Source organism: Sinohyriopsis cumingii, chromosome 9, assembly GCF_028554795.1.
Source record: "Sinohyriopsis cumingii isolate HCF-2022 chromosome 9, ASM2855479v2, whole genome shotgun sequence".
Taxonomy (NCBI): Eukaryota; Metazoa; Mollusca; class Bivalvia; order Unionida; family Unionidae; genus Sinohyriopsis; species Sinohyriopsis cumingii.
The window spans coordinates 55,276,626-55,299,329 of NC_142969.1; the positions used below are offsets into that span (position 1 = coordinate 55,276,626).

The 22,704-nt window shown below is 34.2% G+C and overlaps 1 protein-coding gene across 1 annotated transcript in view; it reads left to right on the forward strand.

Annotated features, from left to right (window-relative positions):
- The window catches only part of LOC149791850 (transcription activator GLI3-like), a 213,162-nt gene that overhangs the window by 179,641 nt on the left and 10,817 nt on the right, over positions 1-22,704 (forward strand). The window contains exons 12-18 of the mRNA XM_089970358.1: positions 2,734-2,883; positions 7,441-7,605; positions 13,402-13,566; positions 15,883-15,981; positions 16,872-17,054; positions 17,492-17,618; positions 19,452-19,553. Of these exons, the coding sequence (XP_089826484.1) occupies positions 2,734-2,883; positions 7,441-7,605; positions 13,402-13,566; positions 15,883-15,981; positions 16,872-17,054; positions 17,492-17,618; positions 19,452-19,553 (991 nt within the window). The remainder of the gene's footprint in view (positions 1-2,733; positions 2,884-7,440; positions 7,606-13,401; positions 13,567-15,882; positions 15,982-16,871; positions 17,055-17,491; positions 17,619-19,451; positions 19,554-22,704) is intronic.

Here is a 22,704-nt window from a genome sequence, read left to right on the forward strand (position 1 = left end):
AATGTACTGAAACTGTTGCATCTTAGGCTTAAGGTCTGTTACTTCCCTTGAATGTGTTGAAACTGTTGTCATTTGGGCTTAAAGTCCATTACTGCCCTTGAATGTGATGAAACTTTTGCCATGCTTAAGCTCAATTACTTCCCTTGAATGTGATGAAATTGTTGCCATGCTTAAGCTCAATTACTTCCCTTGAATGTGATGAAATTGTTGCCATGCTTAAGCTCAATTACTTCCCTTGAATGTGTTGAAACTGTTGCTGTTTAGGCTTAAGCTCCATTACTTCCCCTGGGATTGATGCTGTTACAAACAAGTTTGATCATTATATTAGTTCAGTTGGGCGTAGATCAAGAAAGAATATTAAAAATTGTAATGGATAAAAAGTCATTGATATCAATGAATTTATTGATTTAGCTTATCCACAAACACTTTGAATAGCAGGTGAAAATAAAAGTTGATTACTGATTTATGTCATAACTGTAACTAGAACAAAAAGACATTTAACCTAATGACAGGGAGGCATGATGGCCAGACCCACAACGACAGGTACAGGTTTGAATCCTGCCATCAGATCAGCCAGGGTTAGCTACCATGATGTGTGTGCTTGGTGTCAGATTGGTCAAGCTATTTTCACTTGAAAGAATGGTAACACTGACATGAGATTTTCTTAAAAATACCTCATGCAGTATGTTACTGGTTTTCACAAAATCTGAACAACATGTCCATCTTATTGTAAACAAGTTAGAAAACCAAACCTACCTGACTTTGGGGTTAGGTCAAACAACATTGTTTTGTACTTCACTGAGCTTATGGGCACATTAACCTGTACATATACAAACTAATTGTAAACAGACCTTGTATTTTTTTTCCTGATAACACTCTGACAATTATTTCATAGCTAGAGGTCCTGAGTAGGGTTACTGTCTGTGATGGTTTGTGAACATGTTAACACAAACAAGGGTGAATGGATTTTTATCAGACCCAGTTTGTGGATATATCTGAAAAATACCTTGAACAATGCTCATTCTTTAGCTTGGGTTTTTCAGGACAGAACGTTATTGAATGAACTAAACTGTGACAAATTTTGTTTTGCAATCATCTTTTGAACACAGCAACTCACACACACATAAGAGAAATAGATTTGTATCAAATTTATCATGTTAGAGGTTTTTCAAGAATATGAGACAGTTTCAATACTGAACTGCTAAAAGATCAAAAGAAGAGAAGAAACTGACATATGTGGATTCCTTGATCATTTTAACCAGAAGGGCATTAGACCCTTAGAGAAGCTTTGGTTCTTTTATAAAATGACAAATATTGCAATAGTGTGTTTTCATAAGGAGTACTATCCTTCTTTTACAGTAAAAATTTTCAAGTGATGTAAATCTTGATAGAATAAACCTTTAGGGAATTCCCAATGTGGCAGCTGGGTCAGGTGATTACATTCCCTTTAGGAATAAGATAATGATAGCATAAGTGTATGTGTATTTTCATAGTCTGAATGTATTTTCATAGTCTGAATGTATTTTCATTGTCTGAATGTATTGTCACAGTCTCAATATATTTTCAAAATCTGAATGTATTTTCAGAGCCTGGTTGTGTGTTTTCATAGTCTGAATGTATTTTCATAGTCTGAATGTATTTTCATAGTCTGAATGTATTTTCATAGTTTGAATGTGTTTTCATAGTTAGAACATGTGTTTTCTTAGTCTGAATGTGTTTTCATAGTCTGAATGTGTTTTCATAGCCAGAATGTGTGTTTTCATAGTCTGAATGTATGTTCATATTCTGAATGTGTTTTCATTGAATGTATTGTCATGGTCTGAATATATTTTCAAAATCTGAATGTATTTTCAGAGCCTGGTTGTGTGTTTTCATAGTCAGAATATGTGTATTCATAGTCAGAATGTGTGTTTTCATAGTCTGAATGTATTTTCATAGTCTGAATATATGTTTTCATAGTTTAAATGTGTATTTTCAGTCTGAATGTGTGTTTTCATAGTCTGAAGTTGTGTTTTCATTGCTGAATGTATGTTTTGATAGTTTGAATGTGTATTTTCAGTCTGAATGTGTGTTTTCCTAGTCTGAAGTTGTGTTTTCATAGCTGAATGTATGTTTTCATAGTCTGAATGTATGTTCATATTCTGAATGTATGTTCATATTCTGAATGTATGTTCATATTCTGAATGTGTTTTAACAGTTTGAATGCATGATTTCATAATGTGAATGTATGTTTTCACAGTCTGAATGTGTTTTTTATAGTCTGGATATTTTGTTTTCATAATCTGAATATTTTGTTTTCATAGTCAGAATGTGTGTTTTCATAGAATGTGTGTTTTCAGCCAGAATGCATGTTTACATAGCCTGATGTGTGTTTACAGTCTTAATGTGTGTCTTCATAGTCTGAATATTTTGTTCTCATAGTCTGAATGTGTGTTTTCATAGTCTGAATGTGTGTTTTCATAGTCTGTATATTTTGTTTTCATAGTCTTAATGTGTGTTTTCATAGTCTGAATGTATGTTTTCTTAAGTCTGAATGTCTGTTTTCATAGTCTGAATGTGTGTTTTCATAGTCAGAATGTGTGTTTTCAGTCTGAATGTATTTTCATAGTCTGAATGTATGTTTTCTTAAGTCTGAATGTCTGTTTTCATAGTCTGAATCTCTGTTTTCATAATCTGAAATTGTGTTTCCAATGTGAGTTTTCATTATGTTTTCAATGTGAATTTTCATTACAGCATATCAACCAGGATCACATAGCAGCCAACAAGAAATCTTTTGTATGTCGATGGAAAGAATGCAGCCGTGAGGAGAAACCCTTTAAGGCACAATATATGTTGGTTGTCCATATGCGCAGGCACACTGGAGAAAAGCCACATAAATGTACCGTAAGTTGAAAGTTATTAATGAGGATTTTATGGACTGATATGACTTGTTTTTTTTAAAATTTCACCTGAATTGTTTATGCTTGAGAAATATATACTGGTTGTCAAGCTCATGCATTGTTCCTCATCTTATATGATGAACCCTTCTGTACCAGGAAAGTGGCCTTATAAGATGGGTGGCCTTTCCAGCAGGAGACTATATTTGTGAGAAGTGAATGTATGTGTATATAGTAGGAAGGCTATTAATATGTTCATTTAAAAGTAGCATTAATTACACTGGACAACAAATTTTTACAAAAGTCATGTTACTGAAATAAAATTAGTCAATTCTTATCAATTTTTATGTGCTGAACACGAATATGACAGTCAAATTGCAAAATTGGCTCTAGTTTTTTTGTAATCTGCAAGAAATTAATGTTTACATAACGAAATGCATTCCAATAGTAAAAGGTCAACTGTAATAGCCTACCTATAAAAAATCAAGTCATTGACTACATCTTAGATTTCTTCGCCTGTCTCTTGTACAGCTGTTCGGGAGCATCTCTGAGGAGTGTCCAGCAGTAGTCAGCCAGCATTGTAGTGGACCATTTTCCCTGGTATCTTTGTTCCATTGTTGCGATATCTTGATGAAAACGTTCGCCGTGTTCATCACTAACAATACCACAGTTGCTAGGAAAGAAATCCAAATGGGAATGAAGGAAGTGAATCTTTAGAGACATATTGCAGCCAAGTTTCTTATACTTCATCAACATGTCTTCTACTAGTTCCTTATAGTTTTCTGCCCTAACATTTCCGAGGAAGTTTGTAGAAACTAGGCGAAAAGCATTCCATGCTTGTTTCGCGTCACCTTCCAGCAAGTTGTTGAACCGGTCATCTTTGAAAAGCTCTCGAATCTGAGGACCCACAAAAAATCCCTCTTTAATCTTTGCTTCGCTGAGTCGAGGGAATTTTTCATGCAGGTATCGGAATGCTGGCAAAGTCCGGTCAATGGCTTTCACGAAGTTCTTCATCAAACCTAGTTTGATGTGAAGGGGTGGTAGCAAGATTTTCTGAGCCTCAACCAGAGCTGGGTGTTGGATATTCTTCTCTCCAATGGCTACATTCTGCCTGTGAGTCCATTCCTTCCTCATGTAGTGCATTTCCCTTGCTCGGCTATCCCACTCGCATAAGAAACACATGTATTTTGTATATCCTTGCTGCAGTCCCATTAAAAGGGCAACTACCTTCAAATCACCACAGAGGTGCCAGCTGTACTTGTTATACTCAATGGAATTCAGTAGCTGCCTTAAGTTATCGTATGTCTCTTTCATGTGGACAGCATACGCTACTGGAATAGATGGAAGAATGTTTCCATTGTGCAAAAGCACAGCCTTGAGACTCAGTTTCGAAGAGTCCACAAATAGTCTCCATTCTTGTGGGTCATGAGTGATTTTTAAAGCATTCATGAGGCCCTCAATATCGGAACAGAATATCAGATTACTTTCCTTTCTGAAGAAAGGCTCCAATTGCTGGTGGCGCTTTCGATATGCAGTAATTGTGACATCTTCTTCTAGAAGATTCCATTGTTGGAGTCTTGATCCTAGCAATTCTGCCTTGTTCTTTGATAAGTCCAAATCACGAATCAGGTCATTTAGTTCTTCCTGTGTTATTCTGTGTGGGGTTGATGATGCACCACAGTGAAAATCTGGATCACTGCATGCTGATGGACCAGGAGAAGAACAGGTCGACTCACCTTTGTCTTCGTCAGATGAATCAAGAGAATATTCTGCTGGAGGTTCTGGAATAGGAAGTCCCTCACCATGTGGAACTGGTCTCAATGCAGACGGAATGTTTGGGTAGACTATTCTCGACTTCTTTCGCTTCGTTATTCCGCCGGAAAGAGGAGGAACCAAGCAGAAGTAACAGTCATTTAGGTGGTTGCTTGGCTCTCTCCACACCATTGGGACTGCAAACGGCATTGATGACCTTTTGCAATTCAACCACTGTGAAAGCTGTGTTGTACATGTAGCACAGCATATATGCGGAGCCCAAGGCTTGTCTTGGTCACCAACCTTGCATCCGAAGTAAAGATGATATGCCTTCTTCACTTGAGAATTGATACTTTTCTTCTGGTTGGCAAATGTCACTTCCCCACAAATATAGCAAAAATTGTCCGCGGTATTAACACACTTTCGAGGCATTACTGTTCTTTATTGTACGTAAATGGATAAAATAATAAGTTTTATGTAACAGTAGCTTGAACTGTCTCGCACAACGTCTAAAATATTTTAAATGCTGAACCTATCTGATTGGGCTTTATATAGTACACTGCTTACGTCAGCTTCAGCAGCCGCCTGGCATTAGTATAATAGGCCTACACATGTATAGTACACTGCTGACGTCAACTTACTTCAGCAGCCGCATGGCATTAGTATTGCATTGCATCAGAAAATGATGCAATCAACTGTGGATCATGTGAGCATGATGGTATTATGCAATGTTACATCATTATTCCGGATGTTGCTGCAGTCCTACTGGAGAAATTTACACAGTGAAACATAGAAAATGAGGTATATGAATATCTTCAAAACGAGAGCCAATACAAATTTTTCACGGTTATATTCGTGTTCGGCACACCAAAATACTACAGATTAGGGCCTTTTCAAGTCAGTAATGATTTCACTGTTGACCAGTGTTATTAAAATGTTCTTCTAGTCTTAAAAACAGTTATTTCAAGGTAAAATAAATTAATAGTTCTTATTCTCAGGCATGAAATGTGCATGGGGTATTATTGTCATGCACATTACAAAACCATTCAAACTGTTATTTAAATCTTGGCACACACACACACACACTATATATATATATATATATATATATATATATATATATATATATATATATATATATATATATATATATATATATATATATATATATATGGTCTAGTCTTTAGCAGATGTCACATTGGCACTATGATTGTTGTTAAGGAGCATCTAGACATTAAAGTCTTTAAGTGAAAACCCCATTTCGATACAACCATCCATTGAGGAGTAGAGATAACAATGGATGGTCATATCAACATGGGGTTATCTCTAAACAGACTTCTTATGATGTCTAGTTGGTCCTAAATGGTTGCCATAGTGGCCATCTTGAAAATTATACAATCACTAATCCTGAATGAATAGTCATATCAACATGGGGTTTTCACTAAAAGACATCTGATGATGTTAATCCTAAATGAAAATGGTGCCCATCTGATGACCAGTGTTGTACTCCTATGAAGATAATCATATCAACATGAAGTTTTCACTAAAACACTACTTATGATGTCTAGTGGGTCTTAAATAAAAAAGGTGCCCATCTGATGACCAGTGTTGTACTCCTACATGGATAATCATATCAACATGAGGTTTTCACTAAAGCACTACTTTTGCTGTCTAGTGGGTCTTAAATAAAAATGGTGTTTCTCTGATAACCATATTTGAATGGATGATATTATGACATGGGTTTTTCCCCCTGTCCTAAATGAAAATGGTGCCAGTTGTACATTTAGTATGTCTGCTAAAACTATGATCTTAGAAAGCCTCTTGTCACTACCCCCCCCCCCCCAATGGAAGATCATTATGAAATGTTTTTCTTGACCAAAAGTCGTGTAAGGATAACTGCTTTGTCCTAAATGAAAATGGTGCCAAGCTGACAACCAATATGTGCACCATAGCAGCTGATTAGAAAATCTTGTTATTGCTGTAGAGTATGAGAGATGGTTTGACACCAGACAATTAATAGGAAGAAATATTCTTATCTTGAATATCTCTTTTTGCCATGTGAAGCATCAGTCTTTTTCATTAATTCTTGTTTCCATTTGTTTTCAGACATGAGAAAATAACTTTTTGCTGTCTCAAAGCATAAAAAATCAATTCCTTTAATGTCTGAAAATGTAACAAATGAGTTTTAAAAAATTCTGACCTCATCAGTATACTGTATGTATGACCATGGGTACCTATCTTGCCAAACAGTAATTTGATATTTTTGGTGTCCAAAAACAGTTTAATACAGTTATTAAACCCTATTATAATTATTTTCATATCAAATATATATTTATATTAATATGGTTTTTCACAAGCAGTACCATTTGTACATTGTCACATTTTATTAATGCACCCAAGTACAAAGTGATCTCATCTATTACACTTTTATGATTCTCTGGAACAGAGTTATGTTGAGTGATCACTGCAGTTATGATCATCACATCAGGCCAATGAATGGATCATTGCAGTAATGATCATCACAAAAGGACAATGAATGGATCACTGCAGTAATGATCATTACATCAGGCCAGTGAATGGATCACTGCAGTAATGATCATCACAAAAGGCCAATGAATGGATCACTGCAGTAATGATCATCACAAAAGGCCAATGAATGGATCACTGGAGTAATGATCACATCAGGCCAATGAAAAGATCACTGCAGTAATGATCATCACAAAAGGCCAATACACTGAATACACAAGACTAATGAATAGCTTCAGTAATGGTTATCATATAAGATTAATAATGAATCCAATTTTTTTAACAGTTTGAGGGATGTAACAAGGCCTACTCACGTTTGGAGAATTTGAAGACACACTTGCGGTCACACACTGGAGAAAAACCATACATGTGCGAATTTCCAGGATGCACCAAGGCATTCAGTAATGCTTCTGATCGTGCCAAACACCAGAACCGGACACACTCCAATGCTGTAAGCAATTTTTCATAAGAAATTTATGAGACATCTTTGAAAGTGCAAGTTTGAATATTGATACAGTATAGTAAAACCTGTCTTGTGAGACCACTGCTATGAAAGACCACCTGTCTTGAGAGACCATGTTCTTCTTGCACAGATTTATTGGTTATATAGTGTTATGACCTGTCATGAGAGACAGCCTGTCTTGAGAGACCATTATTTTTGGGCAGAAGGGATGGTCTTTCAAGACAGTTTCTACTGTATTATGCTATGAAAGTACTTTTAAAAACTACTTTAAATAATACTCTCCTTAACTAATAATTAATCTTTCTTTAACTATTAATTAGTAGTCTGAGTCTGTTAATCAGTACTTCTTGAATTGGATTGGTAGGTAGGTTAAAATAGTTCAGGTTTTGAAGCACTTTTGTTTTTAATCATGCATTGTTCCTCTGTGACAACTGGCAACAGTAAAATGTATTGGTTGGACTTTTGGTGTAATCATGCATTGTTCCTCTTTGGGTAATTGGCAACAGTTAAAGTAATGGGTTGGACTTTTGGATTGATCATGCATTATTCCCCTTGTGTCAGTTGGTAACAGAGCTGGTTGAGCCAAAGTAAACCTAAATCCTTCAATATAGAATCTTGAAAAGGGTCATGGACTGGTAGAGATACAACAGTTTGTCTTAAAGTTGAAAACAACTCAAACTATTTACATCCAGAGAGATTTCATATTAAAATAAATTGAATCATATGGCCATTTACAGAGGGTTCATTGTTATTTACTATGGGACATTTACACCGAATTCTGTGGGATTTGACATAGTGGTGGCTACATAGGGTTCAATTGTATTTTTATAGGGGAATTTACATTGGATTTTGTGGGATTTTATATTGGATTCAATGGGGTTTGCATAGAATTCATTGAGTTTTTTCATAGGATTTAACTTCAATTTGCGTTGCATTCATTTTTGTTTTTACCATGGATTCAAAAGGATTTTCGATAAGATCCAGTGGAATTTTATGAAGGATTCAGTAGGATTTTACAATTAGTTTATTGGGGTTTTACATTGGATACAATATGGTTTTTCCATGGGATTGAGTGAAATTTTACATTTCTTACAGTTGGGTTTTACATGGGATTCAATGGGATTTTACATCAGATTTAATTGGATTTAACATTGAATTTAATGGGGGGGGACTTAAGTTTTAATTGGGTTTAAAATTGGATGCAGTAGGGTTTTACATGGGATTTTACATTGCTTACAGTTGAGTTTTACATGGGATTTTACATCAGATTTAATTGGATTTAAAAATGAATTCAGTGGGGGGGGGGTTGACATAAGTGTTAATTGGATTTAAAATTGGATGCAGTAGGATTTTACATGGGATTTTACATTGCTTACAGTCGAGCTTTACATGGGATTTTACATCAGATTTAATTGGATTTAACAATGAATTCAATGGGTGGGTGGGTTGACATAAGTTTTAATTGGATTTAAAATTGGATGCAGTAGGATTTTACATGGGATTTTACATCAGATTTAATTGGATTTAACAATGAATTCAATGGGGGGGGGGGTTGACATAAGTTTTAATTGGATTTAAAATTGGATGCAGTAGGGTTTTACATGGGATTCAAATGGGTTTCACATAAAATTGAATGGCATTGCCCAGGATAAGACTTTGTTACAGCATTGTGTATATTTCTTGCATACAGATATCAGCTTTTAAAAAGGGAAATAAAATTTGTTGGCCACCAGCTTATAATAAATTTACACCAACATTTTCTATGCAGAATATAAATAAAAGTGTACACAAAGTAGTAATTCAGATACCATCAGATTCTGGAATAGCTCAATTTTTCATGGTCGATGTGACCAGATAAATCATTTCATTTTGAAAATGAATTACTTAAGTAAACAATTGTACAGCTGGACTAATTCTAATCATTAAAAGATGGCTTTTTGTGTCAAAACATTGGTCCTAAACCCATGCTCTATTTGGATTATTTTACAGCTTGTTCAAGTATTGGTTGCTGAAGTCCTGTTATTAAGGGCAACATTTTTGGTTTAAAGTGCATTAGTTCTAAGTCTGTGGCATAGTATCCATTCTCTATTACCAAATATAGTTTTGTATCACCAATAACAGTAACACACAGTATGTTTGTATTAGAGTAACAAAGCATAGATCCACTTAGCCCTTTCAGTCTATTTTTTAGTCAAGGGAGGCAACTCAGATTTGGGTATATTACAAGACCTTATGAACTGATGGCAATATTTGAAATGGGTGCAGAAAATGCATTTTAAAAGAAATTGCTTCCATAATTTCTTAAATAACATTTCAAGTGTTAATATAAAAAGACATAAATAATAATAATAATAATAATAATAATAATAATAATAATAATAATGATAATAATAATAATAATAATAATAATAATAATAACATTAATGATAATAAAAATAATAACTTTATTTAGAGAGGCAAAATAATTGGGGCCCTGAGTGGCCGAGTGGTCTAAGGTGCTCACCATTACGGATCACTGCCATCTCACCTCTGTCTGCGTGGGTTCAAATCTCAGGCTCAGCCAATGTGGGTATGTGAGAAAGCTTGCCAGTAGCTTCTCATGGGTTGGTGGTTCTTTCCTGGGTTTTCCTGGGTTCTTCCTCCACCATTTATACTGGCCACCATGTATAGCTTATCTTGTGCTGAAAAATGGCATTAAACCTTATAACAACAACAACAACAACAGCAAAGTAATTAGTTGCATGGAACTAATTCTCCTTGTAACCCTGTTATATATGCATATTTACATACTCTGTATGTAGTTGCACACACACACACACACACACACACACACACACACACACACACACACACACACACACACACACACACATCTTTTTGTGATAAGGAAAAAATGCCAACAAAGTGTGAGTAATAATAAGCTAAATTTTGATATGAAGTTAATTAAACAGAAAATATTATAAGAACATTATATACATTACAAAAAGAGTGAGTAAACAAAATAGAAGATATGAGAAATTATAGTTTAAGTTGTATTGTATCTGTCATATCAAATGTGTTTATCTTTGCAATTTTTCTTATTTCCTGTGTGATTCTGTTAGAAAATTAGTAGCCCCAAATATTAAAAACATTCTTAAAGAGTTCTTTATCTAGTTTTTGGATATTAAAGAAGGCTAACTAAAACTGATCTGAAATTAGGAGCATTGCTTTGTTTTCTAGCATGTAATAGTTCCTTGATATATGCAGTTGTTTATAACTCTGTACATACGCTTAACTTTTCTAAAAAATATTTGTTCACTTGCTCCTCACATTATTATTTTGAATGCTTATATTCATTTCTCTTTGTAATTACTTTCTGTCAGCAACTTAAAGGGTATTAGGTAATTTTGTCCATTTGTTTGATGTTGTAAATTCTCCTGTAAGTTTAGGTATATATTTATATTGTAAGGAGAAGAAACTGTTGCAGAAATAGCAAGGCTCTTTGCCGGCTGAATCAGCAAAGATGGCTGTAAATAGTTAATCCAATATTAGTCCCAAGTCTGTCAGAAAATAATTAAACCCCATTTTACATTAATAACCTGATGATCAGTTTTTGTTGCATGCCATCAAAGTAAAAGATTTTTATGCAATAAAAAATAAAACATCATTTACACTCAAACTTATTATAAACAGATCAATTTTACTTTATAAATGCAATGGTGCTACATCTGACTAATATCTTTGAGGGTTTGACAACAATACATTTCAATTCAGCAATGAACAACGATAGTGCAAACCAAATATAAATACTAGATGCCTTTATTTAATCCTTTGTAATAGAAAACTTTATTTAATCCTTTGTAATAGAAACCTTTATTTAATCCTTTGTAAATAGAAACCTTTATTTAATCCTTTGTAATAGAAACCTTTTTTTAATCCTTTGTAATAGAAACCTTTATTTAATCCTTTGCAATAGAAATTTTTATTTAATCCTTAGTAATAGAAACCTTTGTTTAATCCTTTGTAATAGAAACCTTTGTTTAATCCTTTGTAATAGAAACCTTTATTTAATCCTTTTTAATAGAAACCTTTATTTAATCCTTTTTAATAGAAAACTTTATTTAATCCTTTGTAATAGAAACCTTTATTTAATCCTTTGTAATAGAAACCTTTATTTAATCGTTTGTAATAGAAACCTTTATTTAATCCTTTGTAATAGAAACCTTTATTTAATCCTTTGCAATAGAAACATTTGTTTAATCCTTTGTAATAGAAACCTTTATTTAATCCTTTGCAATAGAAACCTTTATTTAATCCTTTGTAATAGAAACCTTTATTTAATCCTTAGTAATAGAGATCTTTTATCATTTGCAAACAAAGCTGCTGAGGAGAATCTGAGATTCTATTGAAATTAGTTGCACTAAAGAATGAGTTAACTAAATCTCTATTACCATTAAACATTCCATCTTTAAGTATGTCAGATACTGTCATTGAAGTGCCATATTTAACTAAATCTCTATTCCATGAAACATACCGTCTTTAAAGGATTAGGAATCACAGACACACATAGTCACTTAAGAAACTTGTATTGTTTGTTTTCTGTTGTGAAAATCATGCAATGCTAATGTCATAGTGACATATCATGTCACCCTGCTTTCAATATAATGTGGCATTAACTACAGTAAATCATTTGATTGTGGAGTTGCAATATGTTATTACCCATGTGAATGTGGCCTTGTCATTTCTTCTTTGTGAGTGATTTGCTTTTTTCTGATGAGTTATTATGTTACATAAGTTCTTATTCTTTACAACCTGCACACAAGGTGTAACATGCCACTATTATAGTACAAGTCACATGGGTCATGTAGGGATTCAACACCGACTATTTAAGTAATGTGTGTCATCTTTTACATATCTTTAAGTGGCAAGTATTCACTTCATTCATATTCATATATTTCCATATTCCTTTTGAAGGTCATTATTTAGATGCCCCAATAGGTGCATACAGCAAAATCAATGTTAGAGTACATATAAATTTTTGGATGAAATGAATCAAAAGGTGTGATCCAGTACAATTCGAATTGAATGTTGCATGCTGTGATATCACAAATGAAAGCTACACATATTGATAAACAAATTTATACTACTCTCGATTTTTTTCAATTTAAAATGAGTAAATGTGATCCATGAGACTTGTACAATAGACAGCTCCTATCTCGTCATCTTAGCATATATGTTACGTAAAGTTGATCCATTATTTATATTATTATTGAATTAATTGAGTTTGGCTTTGACTGTGTGAATAATTGTATTTGGGACATTTTATCAAATATAATTTTACAATCTATGGAGAGGATAAGTAAATGTTTTCATTATTGTTAATCATGCCATTGGCATTATGCCAATTTACTGAATATTGCTGATAGGCTGCATAAAACCAATAGACTACATCTGAACATTCATATGAAATGATAATGTTTATGATCAATATATTTTTATTGCTTTGTAAAAAAAATATTTCCATCAATACATATAATATTTTGAAAAGGCATAGAAATAAAAAATAAAACATATGTATAGTAATTATGGGCATATTATCTGCTTAAAGCCAGTTTAATTTTAACCGTCAAAACTGTCCCTCTGGCACGGACTTGTTATGGGAGAAAACCAATCTTGGGGAGACCCCTTTTTGTTGGTAGAATGGGTAGTCTCCCCTGAAGACAGCATTTACAGTGTTTCAGTTTAACCATTTTGCTACTAAATCATTAGATATCAATGCATTCATGAACAACATACATTTTTCAGAAACCATATGTCTGTAAAGCTCCTGGCTGCACAAAGCGGTACACAGATCCTAGTTCACTGAGGAAGCATGTCAAGACAGTACATGGTCCTGATTTTTATGCCAACAAAAAACACAAGGGAGATAATCACAGCTGCAAGCAAGAAAAACATGATGATCAGGATGAGGTATTGGAAATTTAAAAACATTGTGATGTCAGTCTTATTATTTATTATCTCCCCTCCTCCCTCCCCAATACAGCCTGCTTTCATGCAGTTGGTCAGTTTTTAGTCTGTCAATCACAGCTTTTAATCAAGATATCACAGGAAGTTTTGAACCAGACTGGATCTTATTAGATATTTTGGTAACCTTAGACCAGTTCTCAAGATCACATGATGACATTCTGTATAGAAGATAAAATGGAAAAACTGTCTTATAGTTTAGTATCCTTTCATTCATATACATCTTTGTACAATGATATGCCCACATTTGAGTGTATGTTCATGAATTGTAATTTTTAACATAGCTTTAACAATTGTTTGGTCATATTGCTATGATGTCTACAGTGTGGCAGTCGACAATGATTTCTAGTTCTTGTGCATCATGCTGCAGACACATAGTATCATGTCCCACCCGGTCTCATTATTCTGACACTAGGCCAACCAGTCCTAACACTAGCCACTTAATGCTGAGTGCCAAACAATTCAACTGCTAGTACCATTCTTATATGTCTTTGGTATACTTGGCCAGGGTTTGAACTGCCAACATTTGAAAGTACCTGCCTCCCTCACTGAGAAACTTCTAACAGATTGGGGGAGGGGATCATCATCTAAAATAGGCCCACCTCCACTTCTTATCCAAGGTGAAGTAAATGGAGGTTGTTCATTATCATTGATGCATGAATTGTAATATTTACTGTGGTGATAGTGTATCACAGTATACATTTAAACTATCAAAACAGGATAAGAATAAAATGAAATATAAACTAAATGATATGAACATTTTCTTGTCAACTTTCTATTTCTTTAAATGAAGTAAGTAAAAACACTATTTACAACATGTATACAAAATGTCATCTTGTACCTATTGTATCAACCAAATGTACTATTCACACACTACAATATTTAGACCATCATTAATCCTTGAAAGTATTTTAGAAACATGTGCATTTTTATTTTTATTTGCTCTGGTAATATTTGTTCCACCTGGGTATTGTTTGCACTTGCACACTTACTCCATAATTTGGACTGACTCTTAATCCACCTTCCCTAAAAATGCATACAATATTCTGCTTTAATCAACACACCATCCAACATACAAATATAACCATCCAACATTTAAATATAACCATCCAACATTTAAATATAACCATCCAACATATAAATATAACCATCCAACATATAAATATAACCATCCAACATTTAAATATAACCATCCAACATTTAAATATAACCAAACAACATTTAAATATAACCATCCAACATTTAAATATAACCAAACAACATTTAAATATAACCAAACGACTGCTTTCAAATTTGATATATCCTATCAAGGAAATAAATCAAGAAAAAATAATTTGCATTGTTTAAATGTCGAAACATGATATCAAAGAAATGATGAAAGAAAAAGTTGGCCTTTCATGTGCCATGCCAAACTGTACAGGTACAATTCTATCATACACTTTTATTTGGTGGGAAAATGGCAGCAGCACATGCTATGTTTTGTTCTCAGAGCCTGAGGGATGATTCTGTATTTGATAAATAAATGTGTTTTTAACTCAGTGTAGTGTAACTGATAAATGTTTAGTAAGCATTAAAACAAAAGACAGAAAGAACAAAAATCTTTTGGTTCATTCTGGGAATTTAGTATATAATGGAATTTTAGCATTCACACCTGTTGGACTTGATCTTAAATCATCTTTTCTTGAGGCAGCCATATTTACCACTCAGTCACCTAACATCTAAGAATAACTTTGAATTTCACGGTTACCTAGTTATGGACACAATAGTGAAATTATTTATTGTAATTTACTATAGGTGAATTAGCACAGTTATTGTGCTTGGAAAATCCAGTCATCCACAGCCTAGCATAAAATAAACTTGGTGTGGACCCAAAATTCTTAAGGTAATAGATATTATTCACTGATAAATATCTCCTCAAAAATCAGCTTGAGGAGACTTCCCAACAGTTTCAGTGAATTCATATCAGCTTAAAGACAAAAATTGAGCATTCCCTAGCTTTTCCATCAACATCAGAGCAATAAAGAAAAAGTCAGGCTGAGTTCCAATTGTTCTTTGGATTACCTTCATGAGAAAACGAGCCAGTCTGAATTTTATATCCAAAGTTTTATAAGAAACATCTCAGTTTTATGGTGGTATTAGGAATTATTTGGGATAATTTGCTGCTGGATGGAGAAGTGAAATATGAAATAAAGCCAATATTTATTAATATATATAATCTTGACTGTAAACTGTATGTGAAATTGTTTTGTTTTTTCTTTCTAGGACAAGGACAAGATGGATGATGATGCTAACATGAAATTGGAGGAGTGTCCAACAGTGACACCGCTCCAGGCAAATTCAGGAGAAAGACGACGCTCACAGGTACTTTACTGCCGATTAGTTTGTAACCTATTTTCATTTACTCTTTCCATTTTCCCTGGGAGCAAGTACAATGAATCTTCCATAAACTGGATGCATTTGGGAAAACAAATTATAGCCAGTAACATTGGCAGTGACCAATAGAGGTGTGATTAACATTCAAGTGATAGAAGTCGAGACCAAAATATGTGGCCAGTTTGCAGGGGCTATCTTAGGGATCTTTCATTGTATTAAATTCTCCCTGTGTCGTGATGTTCTTGAGAATGATGTTCTTCCTAGAAACAACAATCAGAACATCCTCTGCATTTTATGTTGAATGCTGGATGAAGACCACATATGTAAACAGTGGCCACAATCTAAACATCTTCTGCCTTAAACTCTATGCTAGATCTCAAATGTAAATAGTGATTATTGTGAACTGCCCAAAATTGTCATAAGAGCATATTAACCTTACGAGCATCACAACGATTTGATGTTTTGTATCATCAAATGCTGAGTAAGTAATTAATTGAGGAAATAGAAACTGAATGATGTCTTCAACTTTTTTATGTAAAAGTTGCAAAACATAAAAAGTAATAAAAAAATTCATCGATTGTTGAATACCAAATGAATGTTATTTTCGGTGCCTATCATTCATTACGAGGACCTGTTCTTTTGAATACCTGGTTAGATATTCAACTGTCAAAATCTTACCCATTTGGGAAGTGTCACTGTGATTACCAGATTCATATGAGAAAGAGATGGGAAACTCACATGGGGAAGAGATTTAGATGTTCAGACAGCTGTGAAATTAAAAAAAGATTTGCTTTCAGTATAATTACAAAAGATTTGCTATCAATGTCATGCATTTACCTAAAGTTGAATGGGAATTAATAACTCCATTAAATTTGCAGGACAATGTAGGGTCTGTAATACAGCATCCTTCACCCCAGAGCAGTCCTGAAGTGAATGTTATGTGCAATCAACAACCAGACCTGGTGGAGGAACATTTGACGACTGGGTCACAAATCATCACTTCCATATCACAGAATGCTCTGGAAGAAGAAGTAGATATTCCTGAACCAGATGAGGCAGAGGTGAGAATAAAATAAATTTCATTGTTTTCAGGTGGTAATGCACACTTTAAATCAATGACTAGAATATGTTTGGTGATATTAGCAATAAATATGATGGAGAACAACATTGCCATCATGAGATACATATAAGACAATATTATTAAGCACTCTTAAGAAGAATTAATTAAAACATAACAATGCTGTGGAGTACATGAAGGAATGGTAAATTCCATTTGTCGTTCTATTTTTCCGTTATTACAATTGCTCAATAATTTTTTTTAAAAATGTTTGTAAATAGGACCCTTTTTGATCGTGTTTAACACTCAAAACAATTCCCCATGGTTTTGGTAAGACTTAATATGAGCTAATTAATTAGTTGCCTATTGTTAGAAACTGACGATCTGTCATGAAATGCGAACCAATTGCAGTACCACTAATACTGATATTTTTATTGTCAGATACCTGGACCAGATGATGGTGTTGTTACCTGCCAAAATAGGTCTGCTTTAAACCGTACCAGATTAAAAGGAAGGATAAAAGGGGATGCAGACCCATTGTCTATTCTACCTCCGATACAACCAAACAGTAAGCATACATTTTTTTGTTCAGCTTTTTTTTTTTTAATAACTCCACAGTATATTTTCACAGTGCCAGCATTTTACAGCTTTTGATGGTTTTTCCACAATCCCAACTGTTTACAGTTTTTTGATGTTTTTTTATTTATTACAGTGACAGTCTTTTTTGGATGTTACAATGTTTTTAGTGTTTTAATTCTATGCTGCAGCTGTTGAACATTATTCCATGGATGTACATTTATTCCATGGGTGTAAATTTATTTAACTTTTTATGAAACTTTCAAGAATGTGTATTGGTAATGGAAAACTTACCAAATGGACGATATATGACAGAAAATAGAAAAACTGAGAGAACCATGCACTTTAAAGCATAATTACAATAAACCTCAGGACACAGTCTATTGAATTACTGTATGATCATTGCATACATACATTTAAACCCTCTGAGTTCCAGAATCTAGTTCAAGTCCCAGGTTTGGCCAATGTGGTCTATCACGAAAAGCTTGTTATCGTTTCTCTTTTCCAAAAAGACAGCTATATCAGTATGGGGTTTTCACCAATAGACTTCTTATTTTACTAAGCAATATAGCTGTCATAATGACTGTCTAAAAAGTCTTGTTGTCACTACTCCCCCTGAACAGACGATCATTATGACATGGGGTTTTCACTAAAATGATGTAAACTTTTTAATAAATGAAAATGGTGTCAAGATGGCATCCAGAATGTGAAAATCTTGTTATTGCTGAAGAATATCAGAGATGGGTTCAACACTTGACAGCTACAAGAACGAAATGGTCTTGTCTTGAAATCCAGGTAATTGTTTCTGCCTAGTAGAGTATCAGCCCCTTCAAAGGACGCTTGTCAAACTTGGAATATGGGCTTATACTATCAAGGTCTCTGACAGATTCATTAATGAATGAGATCCTTGGAATATGGGCTTATACTCTCAAGGTCTCTGACAGATTCATTAATGAATGAGATCCTTGGAATATGGGCTTATACTATCAAGGTCTCAGACAGATTCATTAATGAATGAGATTCTTGGAATATGGGCTTATACTATCAAGGTCTCAGACAGATTCATTAATGAATGAGATCCTTGGAATATGGGCTTATGCTATCAAGGTCTCAGACAGATTCATTAATGAATGAGATCCTTGGAATATGGGCTTATACTATCAAGGTCTCAGACAGATTCATTATTGAATGAGATCCTTACATATGATCCCTCTGAAGATTATTAGTTTGATTGCATTTTGATACTGTTTGGAATGCCCTCCTACATCATCCTGATTTCTGATGAATTCAGTCATGAGTTAAGTTCCATTAATAGTAATAAGGTGATTTTGCATCTGATAAGCTGAGCATGTCACCTTTCAGGAATCCATATTTATGATCTGATTTTGATCAAACTTGGAGTAAAGGCTTTCATGATCAAGATCTCACATATGTTTGATAATAAATCAGATCCATGCACATTAATTGGTTGATTTTGCATGTGATTGGCTGTTCTTCATACCACTCAAGGGATGGTGTTTCTGACCCAGTTTTAATCTAGAACAATGTCATCTTTAAGTTCATTGTATGATATTATGGCATTGTTCTTCCATCCATTAACACATGCTTGGCCAGTCCATAGCTTTGTAATGGTTGGAGAGAACTTTGACAAACATTGAATATTTATCATGACTAGATGGTGTGTTGCATATATAACCAGGACTTGTCAAGGTCACTGAAGATATTTTGATGAAACGTTTAATGAATGCTGTGCCATAATTGTGTGCAGCATTAAAATGCTATCTAAAATTCTCTTCCATTTCTCTCTTCCTTCCTTTCATTTCAGATAATAGAAAGGCTGGAGGTCCGACTACCCTGACAGAACTGAATAACAAGGTGAATTCCATCAAGCCACCTGTTCCTCACCATAAACGATATTCAGATTTAGGTAAGCCAGGTATTCTTGAAGGATTAAAATCTTCACTTTAAAAGGGGAGCACATTTTAGCTAGTGTTAGTCTTCACTTAGCTCCTATCAGGAGAGGCAGCTTATATCCATCATCTGGTTGGCCATAATAACTATAGCATTCACACAATCATCTGGTTGGCCTTATAAACTATAGCATTCACACAATCATCTGGTTGGCCGTAATAACTATAGCATTCACACAATCATCTGGTTGGCCTTATAAACTATAGCATTCACACAATCATCTGGTTGGCCATAATAACTATAGCATTCACACAATCATCTGGTTGGCCATAATAACTATAGCATTCACACAATCATCTGGTTGGCCTTATAAACTATAGCATTCACACAATCATCTGCTTGGCCTTAATAACTATAGTATTCACACAATCATCTGGTTGGCCTTAATAACTATAGTATTCACACAATCATCTGCTTGGCCTTAATAACTATAGTATTCACACAATCATCTGCTTGGCCATAATAACTATAGTATTCACACAATCATCTGCTTGGCCTTAATAACTATAGTATTCACACAATCATCTGCTTGGCCTTAATAACTATAGTATTCACACAATCATCTGCTTGGCCTTAATAACTATAGCATTCACACAATCATCTGCTTGGCCTTAATAACTATAGCATTCACACAATCATCTGCTTGGCCTTAATAACTATAGCACTCACACAATCATCTGCTTGGCCTTAATAACTATAGTATTCACACAATCATCTGGTTGGCCTTAATAACTATAGTATTCACACAATCATCTGGTTGGCCTTAATAACTATAGTATTCACACAATCATCTGGTTGGCCTTAATAACTATAGTATTCACACAATCATCTGGTTGGCCATAATAACTATAGTATTCACACAGTCAGCTGTTTGGCCTTAATAACTATAGCATTCACACAATCATCTGGTTGGCCTTAATAACTATAGTATTCACACAATCATCTGGTTGGCCTTAATAACTATAGCATTCACACAATCATCTGGTTGGCCTTAATAACTATAGCATTCACACAATCATCTGGTTGGCCATAATAACTATAGCATTCACACAATCATCTGGTTGGCCTTAATAACTATAGCATTCACACAATCATCTGGTTGGCCATAATAACTATAGCATTCACACAATCATCTGGTTGGCCTTAATAACTATAGCATTCACACAATCATCTGGTTGGCCTTAATAACTATAGCATTCACACAATCATCTGGTTGGCCTTAATAACTATAGGATTCACACAATCATCTGGTTGGCCTTAATAACTATAGGATTCACACAATCATCTGGTTGGCCTTAATAACTATAGTATTCACACAATCATCTGGTTGGCCTTAATAACTATAGGATTCACACAATCATCTGGTTGGCCTTAATAACTATAGGATTCACACAATCATCTGGTTGGCCTTAATAACTATAGGATTCACACAATCATCTGGTTGGCCCTAATAACTATAGCATTCACACAATCATCTGGTTGGCCTTAATAACTATAGGATTCACACAATCATCTGGTTGGCCTTAATAACTATAGGATTCACACAATCATCTGGTTGGCCTTAATAACTATAGGATTCACACAATCATCTGGTTGGCCTTAATAACTATAGGATTCACACAATCATCTGGTTGGCCTTAATAACTATAGGATTCACACAATCATCTGGTTGGCCCTAATAACTATAGCATTCACACAATCATCTGGTTGGCCTTAATAACTATAGGATTCACACAATCATCTGGTTGGCCTTAATAACTATAGGATTCACACAATCATCTGGTTGGCCTTAATAACTATAGTATTCACACAATCATCTGGTTGGCCTTAATAACTACAGGATTCACACAATCATCTGGTTGGCCTTAATAACTATAGTATTCACACAATCATCTGGTTGGCCTTAATAACTATAGCATTCACACAATCATCTGGTTGGCCTTAATAACTATAGCATTCACACAATCATCTGGTTGGCCTTAATAACTATAGCATTCACACAATCATCTGGTTGGCCTTATAAACTATAGCATTCACACAATCATCTGCTTGGCCTTAATAACTATAGGATTCACACAATCATCTGCTTGGCCTTAATAACTATAGGATTCACACAATCATCTGGTTGGCCTTAATAACTATAGGATTCACACAATCATCTGCTTGGCCTTAATAACTATAGTATTCACACAATCATCTGGTTGGCCTTAATAACTATAGTATTCACACAATCATCTGGTTGGCCTTAATAACTATAGTATTCACACAATCATCTGGTTGGCCTTAATAACTATAGCATTCATACAATCATCTGGTTGGCCTTAATAACTATAGGATTCACACAATCATCTGGTTGGCCTTAATAACTATAGTATTCACACAATCATCTGGTTGGCCTTAATAACTATAGGATTCACACAATCATCTGGTTGGCCTTAATAACTATAGTATTCACACAATCATCTGGTTGGCCTTAATAACTATAGCATTCACACAATCATCTGGTTGGCCTTAATAACTATAGCATTCACACAATCATCTGGTTGGCCTTAATAACTATAGTATTCACACAATCATCTGGTTGGCCTAGTAGTGATATCCCTTTACTTGAAGGAAAACATTCAGCTTGTTTTCATTATTATTTCTCAGTGCTAGTTAATTTTAACATAACTAAAATAACTGTTGTTACTGTGCTGTATTGTACATAAATCTTACAAAAAATGTTATTCCATTGACTAAAATATCAAATGTAGTTCCCAGTTAGAAATGGATGTATTTAAGTATATGGTTTCAATATATATAGTACAGCCTTCCTTAGCAGACACCATCTTATAATGAGCATCTGTTCATGATGGACACTTTCAGTAATCATCAGTGAAAAGCATTCTTTAAATGTCCTTGATATGGCACACACTTGTTTAATATGGACAATGGATAGTGTTTGGGATCAACAGAGTGTGTGGATTTGCCTTCTTTACAGCTTGCCACATGTGTTATTGAATGAAACTTTCAGTATCTTGTCCATGATATGGTTTGCATTATGACTATTGATTATGGGTGGCTAGATCTGTTTTTTCTCTATTTAGCATAATGCAACTATCTTTGCA